At 38.8% G+C, this 9,947-nt stretch overlaps 1 protein-coding gene across 1 annotated transcript in view; it reads left to right on the top strand.

The window, feature by feature from the left end:
- The window catches only part of LOC102824415 (chromosome unknown open reading frame, human C2orf61), a 108,224-nt gene that overhangs the window by 25,763 nt on the left and 72,514 nt on the right, over positions 1-9,947 (top strand). Inside the window, 2 exon segments of the mRNA XM_006839428.1 lie at positions 4,503-4,567; positions 4,812-4,866. Of these exon segments, the coding sequence (XP_006839491.1) occupies positions 4,503-4,567; positions 4,812-4,866 (120 nt within the window).

The following is a 9,947-nucleotide window of genomic DNA, read 5'->3' as shown; positions in this document are numbered from 1 at the left end:
TTTTCTTTTAGGGTCTGTCCTTCCTGGGGTTCGTTGAGCTTCTTGAATGCTTATCTTTTTGCTTTTCAGGATGTTAGGAAATTTTTCTTCCAGAAGCTCTTCAACTATCTCCCCTCTGGACTTATGTGAGTCTTCCTGTTCCAGAATGCTGATAATTCTTAAGTTATTCCTCATCATGTTGTCCAATGTGAATCTTAGGCCTTCTTCAGATTCTTTTATCCTTTTATGTGCTTGCTTTTCTATCTTAGTAGTGTTGAGATATTTATCCTCTAGCTCACTAGCTCTGGTTTCTATCTCTTCAATTCTACTCCTTTGCCCTTTCAGTGTATTGTCCATTTCTGATATTCTATTATTAATTGTTTGGACCTCTTTCTGTAGGTTTGAATTGTTTCCAATGCTGTATCTATCCTATTTGATTGTCCCTGTAATGCTTTCCTAACTTCTTTCTTATTTTTCTCAACTCCATAGTATAGTGTTTTGATACATTTTATAATCATTTTTCTGAATTATTTCTCAGGCATTTCCAAAGCCTGCCCATCTTCCAGTATGGAATGTATGTCTATTTCTAGCTCATTTGCCTCAGTCACTTGATCTTGTTTCTGGACATGTGCTGCTATGGTCATCTGCTTCTGGTTCTTTGGGCATATTTAAGAGTTATCTGTGGCCTTAATACTTAAATGGGTGTGTATTTTGGTATTTTTTATGCTTTCTAATTGCCTCCAGGTAGATGTGATCAGGAGAAGGGCTTCCCTTTTCACTCTTCTTCCTGAGAAATTTCACGATGCCACTGGTGGTCTTTGTGCCATAACTCAGGATTTAATTTTTGGCCTATTTCCTTTTTTGTCTGCCTGTCCTGCTGTACAATTTCTGTTCAGGCCTTTTTCCTAGTGATAAAGAGTTCACAGCCGGCTGTAGCTGTTTTGCACTGCTGTTTGGTTTTAAGTGGAAACTGTCACTTTAAATTTCAAGGAGATTTGTGTGCATGCATAGTAGAATCCTCTGTGGGTGGGGGTGGGGTGTCCATTTGCTCAGACACCCTCCTTAGTCACTAGTATGGAGGTGTGCAGGCAGTGACAGACCAATGAACAGGTACAATAAAAAAGAAAGAATGTCCACAGCTTTATCTCCGTGGTTCTGTCAGGCGTCCGTGGCTGCTCTGATCTTTTTCCGGCTTGGTCTCTCCTAAGACGGTGGCTCCAGGAACAGCTGAGTGTCTGGAACTAGAAAGCAATGGATTTCTTGCTTCTGCTATGAATTCCCCTACCTATAAGCCTTCCAACCTTCTAAATATTCCTTTATATGTGGCTCAGAGTTCTGGCACCATCCCCTGAGCCTTCTTGGTCCGGTATTCAGTGTTTTTGCTGACTGAGCTCCTCACAGCACTTCCACCCGATCCGCCATCTTGTTTGTTCTCCCGTCTTTACATTTTTATCTGAGACATTCTTTTATTTACTTCCCAGGTTTAGAAGATTTCAATGAAAATTATAGTTAAACAAGTAAAATTTTAAATTGCTATTAGCTTCTGTCTGTTAGCTTGGAAGAAGAAGCTAATACACAAGGAAACCAATGTGGTGATTCTGCCTCCACTCCTCTGTGTCTGTTTTAGGTCAAAAGGAAGTAGCCAGATTAGAAAGCGTGGCCCTATTATATTAGGGAATGAATCAAAGGATTCATTTTAATAATTCAAAAGCCATCCCTAAAAAAAAGCCATCCCTAAACAGCTGTTGGCAAACTAAGGTTGAATGGAAGCATGCACCTTACAAATCTGGCTGATTTGGGTTGACTTTTTCATATTCCTATTTTCTGACATTGATGGTGTTGGTACACCATAGCTGAATTAAATATCCACACTAATATCCTCCTGTCTGTCATTTTGTATGACTCCAAATGATTACAAGATACCTGTGGTGCTGTAGAAAAGCACTGAACTGCTAACTGAAAAGTTGGTGGTTCAGACCCACCAGCAACTCCTTGGAAATCCTATACAGGGTCACTATGCATCAGAGCTGACTCAATGGCACTTAACAACAACAGCAGTCAGTATGGAAGGAGCCCTGGTGGCTCAATGGTTGAAGTCCTTGCTGCTACTGAAGAGTGTGTGGTTTGAACTCACCAGTCAATCCGAGGGAAAAAGATGTGGCCGTATGCTTCTGTAAAGATTTACAGCCTTGCAAACCCTGTGGGGCAGGTCCTCTGTCTTACAGAGTTGCTGCAAGGCAGAATTGACTCTGGCTGTGAATGTTGTTTAATCAACATGAATTGAAACATTATCAACTAGAATTGGGTATTTTTATCAGCACATTGTCTAGTTTCTCCGAGTCTCTGAAGAACTGAATAGCATATGTAGAAAACAGAAAAGAAAGTAAATATATTAGCTATAGTCCCAAAGACAATGGAGTCACCCAGATCATTTGCAACAAGGTGAGTGATGCACAGAGAGCCTATCTCTTATGCAAGGCAGCTGACTATTTAAGACTTGACGGGGAACAGTTAGCCCTCTCAGCTATATTAAACAGCAAGGAAAGGCCAATGCCAAGAAAAGAAGGACAAATATAGATGCTATGGTAACAATATTTCTTTCCAGACTAGTGCTGTCTAAGAGTTTTTCCATGAGCACTTCATTACAGAAATCTAATGTGGATTTCTTAGTAGAGATGAAGAAACAGCTGTTTTAAGGTTTTTTGTTTTGTTTCCATTATTTTTCTTCCTTTTCCTCCTCCTTGTTTGTGTGTTTGATTATTTGTGAGGTCGACAGACACAGACAAAGGCAGCATAAAGCATCTATGTGCAGTTTAAAGTAAATGGAATGTCAAACACCTGTATGTAACCATCATGAATGTCAAATTGCTGGTCCCTAAAGAGTTCCCTGATTAAAATATGTTTCTCTGCTTCTTCAATATGATATGGTAATAGCAGCTTTTCCTAGTGTTATAATGTCAAGCAAGCAATTAAAAAGGTTCAAGGGCACCAGGACAATGAGTGCATGTCATCATAAATTTGTATTTACTTTATCATCACTGTATCCACCCAAAGCAGCCTCTGCAATCAAAGTTATATATTAACATGTGAAACACAACTGCAGGGTAAAATATCATAGCTGAACTTCCATATGGCACATAATGCCAGGATATGGATGCTTCATGTTCAACAATGACAGAATTATACTTTAAAATCTAATTTAGAGATAATAGGTGGGGGGATTGTTTACTTTAGGAAGGATACTTCTTAGGATCTTATAATATAGCTCCTTCCTGCCAGCTCCTTCAACGGAGGAAGTTCTGGAGGTCTGGCCAGTCTCATCCTCCTCACTTCTCATTTGCCTGCCTTCTCTCTCTCACTCCCTCTACGAATCCCACTCTTGAAGCATACCACTTCCTGATACTCTCTTACTTCTCCTGTCTCTGGTCTAATCTCCATAGACTCATGGACAGTGGTGTCACCCAGGTATCTTGCAGCAAATTTAGCAATATGCAGAGATACGTTCTCTTATGTAAAGCTCTTTCTTCTTGGATTACCCTCCTTTGCTCCCCTTGAGGAAGTCCTACTGTCCTTAAATCCTGCTCAAATCTCATTCTTTACTGTCTTTGGTGGTGGTTGTGGTAGTTGTAGTGGTGTGCCTCATCTTCTCCTGCGGAACTACTAGTAGTTTAGAATTACTTACCTTGAGGCTAGCAGCCTGACTCGTAACCACACTTCCAGAGCTCCTTTTACTGTCTTTAGATCACCCAATTAGATTTAATCTTTCCCCAAAATTTCCAGTCTTTCTCTCTCAGCATTGATTGTTGTTGTTGTTGTTAAGTGCTGTTGAGTCGGTTCTGAATCACAGCGACCCTGCGTAGGGTTTCCGAGGAGCAGCTGGTGGGTTTGAACCACCCACCTTGTGGTTAGCAGTCCAGTGCTGATCCTAGCGCCACACCAGTTTTGTATTGGAGTTGCTCATGTATAAACTTCATTCCTATGAGTTAAGTGCCACATCTTTCTTACCATTGTCTTCTTCCTTACACCTAGCACAATGCTTACCCACAGAGCAGATTCATCAGTAGTGATGGAAGTGATTTGTTGAATTCAGTACATTTAAAATAGAATCAATTGTCCCACATTTTTCTATATAGCATCTCAAGCATAAGGTGATAAAAATCATTATGAGAGATAAATATGTGTTGAATGTCTTGAAACTCCACCTTTGAAAATGTACCTTTTCCACTATTAAAATAGAGAATAAATTTTATAATGTTGTATGATCATAAAAAGGAGCCCTGGTGGTGCGATGGTTAAGTGCTGGGAAACTGAAAGATTGGTGGTTTTAACCATCCAGCAGCTGATGGGAGCTAAAAACCCTATGGGACAGTTTGACTCTATCACTATGAGTTGGAATTGATCAGTGGTACCTAACAACATCAATATGCTCATTAAAAAGAGGGTAATGAATGACAGGTAATAAAATAAAGTGAGCTCAAGACCTGTATTAATCTATTTTTGGTGTCCTTGTCCATTGTGTGTAGACAATTCAGCTTTCACCAGGACAATATGATATTCTTCCTGCACCGGTTCCCAAGTACTCTTCCAGGTAATCATATACTTATTCATTAACTTACTTTTAATAATTTTCCCATGCCTTTCTTACATGCCAACAAACAATATGAATGGTATTTTAAACTTCATTTATCTCCATCAAATCCAGATGAGCATTTTTGAATATCTAATTAATGAAAGATAGGAAATAATGTTAACAAAGATCCTCACCTTAAAAATAGATGTAGAAATATCATACATTATTTTTTCTTTTTGTCTTTCTTTCTCTTTTAATATAGGGGCTTTGTATTTCGTTCTGCAGTTCCAAGATTTCCAACAGGCTGTTTCATTCCTGTAAGTATATTGTAGATAATTGAATCTTGGCGCATTCGATGTTTAAAATGTGGAAGTTCTGTGTGATCTAAGATTGCCATTTTGTTCATCATAGTAGGTAAACAATGTTATCTATAGTTTGTAAAGGTCCACATAGTTAAAAAAGCACAAGTAATATATTTCTGTTATTTGCTGCTTTCAGTTAACATCCATCTGACATTAGCAATGATATCCCTAGTTCCGTGTCCTCTTCTGAATCCAGCTTGAATTTCTGGCAGTTCTCTGCTGATATACTGTTGCAACCATTTTTAAATTATCTTAAGTGATATTTTGCATGCATGTGACATTAATGATATTGTTAGATGATTTCCATAAATCATTAACTCACCTTTGGAATGAACACAAATATGGATTTTTTTCTAATCACTTCACTATAGATGAGTGAGTACCTCCAATGCTGCATCAGTATGTTGGAAGATTTCCATTTGTATTCCATCAATTCCTGAAGCCCTGTTTTTCACCAATGCCTTCAGTGTTGCTTGGATTTCTTCCTACAGTACCATCAGTTCTTTATCATATGCTATGCTGCGGGTTAATGTTCTGCACTGCAAGGTTGGTTTGAACCATGAGGTCAGCAGTTCAAGCTCACCTAAACAGTTTAGGAAACCCTAAACAGTGTTACTATGAGTCAGAACCGACTCAATGGCATTTAACAACAACAACCTCTTGAAATAGTTGAACATCGACTATTTCTTTTTGGTACAGCGACTCTATTCCTTCCATCTTCCTTTGATGCTTTCTGCATTATTTAATATTTTGTCAATTGTTGTTTTTGTTGTTGTTAAATGCCATCGAGTCCGTACCAATTCACTGAGACCCTGTATAGGGTTTCTGAGGATTGGCTGATAGGTTTGAACCACCAGCCTTACAGTAAGAACTCCTATAGTGCCACACCCATAGAATTGGTCGATATTGCAAGTCAAGGCTTGCATTTTTTTCTTCAGTTCTTCCAGTTTGAGAAATGCTTAGTGTGTTCTTTCTTTTTGGTTTTCTAACTCCAGATCTTTGCGCATCTCATTTTAATATCTTACTTTTCCTTCTTGAGCAGCCCTTTGAAATTTTCTATTAAACTCTTTTACCTCCTCATTTATTTTACTTCCTTTAGCTTCTCTACACTCAAGAGCAAGTTTCAGAGTTTTCTTCTGACATCCATTTTTGTCTTTTCTTTCTTTCCTGTCTTTTTAAATGACTTTTTGCTTTCGTCCTGTATGTTTTTGATGTCATTCTACAACTTTTTTGGTCTTTGGTTACTAGTGTCTAATGCATCAAATCTGTTCTTGATACAGTCTATAAATTCAGGTAGGATATGTTCAAGGTCATATTTTGGCACTCATGGAGTTGTTTTAATATCTTCAGCTTCAGCCTGAGCTTGCAAATGAGCTATCGACTATTCCACAGTCGCCACTGGCCTTGGTTTGGCTACTGATATTGAGCGCTTTCACTAGCTCTTCCCACAGGTGTAGTCAATTTGATTCCTGTGTATTCCATCTGGTGAGGTCATTGTGTAGAGTCATCTTTTATGCTGTCTAAAAATCGTATTTGTTATGAAAGAATCATTGGTCTCACAAAATTCTATCATGTGATCTGTAGCATCATTTCTAGCATCAAGACCATACTTTCCAACTACAGGTTTTTCTTCTTTATTTCTAACCTTTGCACTCCAATCACCAGTAATTATCAATACATCTTGATTGTATGCTTGATCACTTTCAGATGGAAGAAATTGGTAAAATGAACTCTTTTAGATGGATAATTAATAAATATGGTGTTATAAAAGAAATGAGTAATTATGTAAAACCACTTAGAAGAATGAGAAAATATATAATTAGCAGGTTGAAGTGATATGATAGGCTTTTAGTTATTTGTAATTGGAAACTCAGTCAAATAAAAAAGAAAACACCAAATAAACATATGGTGGAGGTCGTTGTGTGCTGTGGAGTAATTTCGACGCATAGCAACCCTGTATAGGGTTTCTGAGTTAGTAAATCTTTACAGGAACAGAAAGTCTCATCTTTCTCCCTTTGAGACACTGGTAGATTCGAACTGCTGACCTTGCAGTTTGTAGCCCAACTGTAACTCACTACACTACCAAGGCTCCTAAATAAACCTATTGTTGTTAAGTGCCGTGGAGTGGGTTCCAACTCATAGTGACCCTATTTAGGATTTCCAAGGAGCAGCTGGTGGGTTTAAACCACTGACCTTGTGGTTAACAGTCCAGTGCTTACCTCATAGCTCCACATTAAGTAAACATAAAGCTTCATCTAAAAGAGCTATTGAACTGAACAGAACTCAGAAATCCTAGAGAATATGAGATTTTTATGTTTTATGAAGATGGTTTGACTAGCTAGTAGGGAAAGGAAGGACTATCTTGTGCTGGGCTGTTGTAAATAACCTGGAAACATTAAAGTTAGATTCTTATTTCATACTACATATTAAGCTTCATTTTGGTAAACAATGAAATACTTTTGAAACTAGAAATCCAGGAGAAAATATATGTACTACATCTGATCTCAGGTTAACTTTCTGAGCATAGCTGCAAAGAGAAAGGTATTAGATTTGCTTGTATAACATTAAAAAAAAATTTATGCCAGAAAACAAACTGTAAACAAAGGTAATAGGCAAGTGCAAATTAGGAAAAATATAAAAATCTGTAGGAAAAATATTAAGTAGAAAGATAATTCATAAAGAAAGGAACTCAGATATCCAATAAATGTGAAAAATATGTTTAAGTAAGATGAACATTTCATTGAAGTCAGAGGAATGAAATACTGGTGATGGTTCCCAAAGATGTGTCTATCTCCTGGTCACTGGAACCTATGAATATTTCTTTACTTGGCAAAGGCTTTGCAGATATGATTAAAGAAAAGATTTTTTAATGGGGAAATGACTGTAAACTATTAGGGTGAGCACTAAATGCAATTACAAGTGTCCTTATAAGTAGGAGTCAGAGGGACATTACACATACACACACAAAAAAAAAATCCAACAGAAAACAATGTAATTGCACAGGCAGAAATAAGAGTGAAGAAATAGAATAAGCAAGGTTGGTGGTTTAAGACCACTAACTGATCCTTGGAAACCTTATACAGGGTATCTCTGAGTTGGAACCAACTTAATGGCACTTAGCAACAACCCCTAACTGTTGTTGAATTCTTCCCATAGAGCCTGCAGAAGGGTCATAGTCCTGCTAACCAATATCTTGATTCCATCCCAGTAAAATGGATTGGAAACTTCTGGCCTCCAGAACTGTGAGAAAAGAAATTTCTGTTGTTTCAAGCAATTATAAGAAACTAACACAAATGGGACTTATCTGCAGGGGGATTTCTCTGTGGATTGTTGGGGTGACAACCCAACTTTTCCTCTGGATTGTTGTTGTTGTTAAGTGCTGTCAAGTTGGCTCTAATTCATAGCAACCCAGTAGAGGGTTTCCAAGGAGCGACTGGTGAATTTGAACCGCTGACCTTGTGGTTCAAACTGACCTTGAAGTCCTGTGTTTTTCCAACAGCACCACACCAGAAGTTCCCAATATTCCTATCTGTAGACCTTTTCTCTAGGACCTTTTAGTTTTTCATAAATGACTTCTTAGTCTTCTACCTGGGGCACAAGCTGGTTGCCAGTTTTCTGGAAGTTGAGTAGGGGAAGAGATCCCACCATTCTGTATGTGGAAGTTCACTTAATTTCTGTTTTCAGTAGAGGCCCTGGCCCTCATAGTGCCTGGTGCTTCTGAGTCAGGATTGCTGGTGTTGTCTTACAAGAAAAAGCCCCATTTCCTATAGGAAAGGAAGAAGGGTTATTTCCTGCCTGCTGGGATTGAGTGAGATGGAGGCCTGGAATGATAACATCCATCACCACTACCTCCCCCCACACCACACACACCTCCGAGGTAGACTTGGTTAGCTTGGTTGTTGTGCTGTTGATTTGGTTTTAATTCACAACGACCCTGTAGAGGGTTTCTGAGGAGTGGTTAATGGGTTTGAACCACCAATCTTGTAGTTCTCAGTCCAGTGCTTATCCACCACACCAGGGCAGCTTAGTGGTCATTTATTAATTGAACAGAGATTTTCTTAAACACCTTTGTATTAGTTTCTTTAGGCTGTTGTAACAAGCTGCCACAAACTGGATAGCATAAAACAACAAAAATTTATTGCCTCAGAACAAACAAGATGGCAGAGTGTGTGGAAGTGCAATGAAGAGCTCTGTCAGCAACAACACAGAATACCAGACCAAGAAGGCTCAGGGAATGGTGCCAGAACTCTGAACCACATATAAAGGAATATTTAGAAGGTTGGAAGGCTTATAGCTAGGGGAATTTGTAGCACAAGCAAGAAATCCATTGCTTTCTAATTCAAGATGCTCAGCTGCTCCCAGAGTCACCATCTTGGGTGAGACCAGGTAGGGGAAGAATCAGAGCAGCCACGGATGCCTTACAGAACCGTGGAGATAAAGATGTGGATATTCTTTTTTTTTTTTTGGTATCTGTTCATTGGTCTCTTGCTGTCTGTGCACCTCCATTCTGGTGACTAGAGGGGGTGCCTGAGCAAGTGAACACCCACCCCCAACCCAGAGGGTTCTACTACGCATGTGCACAGATCTCAAAATTTAAAGTAACAGTTTCCACTTAAAACCAAATGGAAGTACAAAACGGCCATTCTATAACTAGAAAAAAGGCCTGAACGGAGATTGTGGAGCAGGACATCTAGACTAAAAAGGAAATTCTCTGAAAATTAAATCCTGACTTACCTCACAATGACCAACAGTGTCATCTTGAAATTTCTCAGGAGGAAGAGTGAAAAGGGAAGCTGATCTCCTGATCACATCTTCCTGGAGGCAATAAAAAAGCATAAAAAATACCAAAATAAATACCCATCTGAGTATTAATACCACAGAAAACTCCTGAATATGCCCTAAAACCAGAAGCAGATGACCATATCAGCACATGTCCAGAAATGAGATAAAGTGACTGAGGCAAATGAACTGGAAATAGACCTACACTCCATACTGGAAGATGGGCAGGCCTTGGAAATGTCTGAGAAGGAATTCAG

Source organism: Chrysochloris asiatica, unplaced genomic scaffold, assembly GCF_000296735.1.
Source record: "Chrysochloris asiatica unplaced genomic scaffold, ChrAsi1.0 scaffold00024, whole genome shotgun sequence".
Lineage (NCBI taxonomy): Eukaryota > Metazoa > Chordata > Mammalia > Afrosoricida > Chrysochloridae > Chrysochloris > Chrysochloris asiatica.
This window is presented reverse-complemented; position numbering and strand designations above follow the sequence as displayed.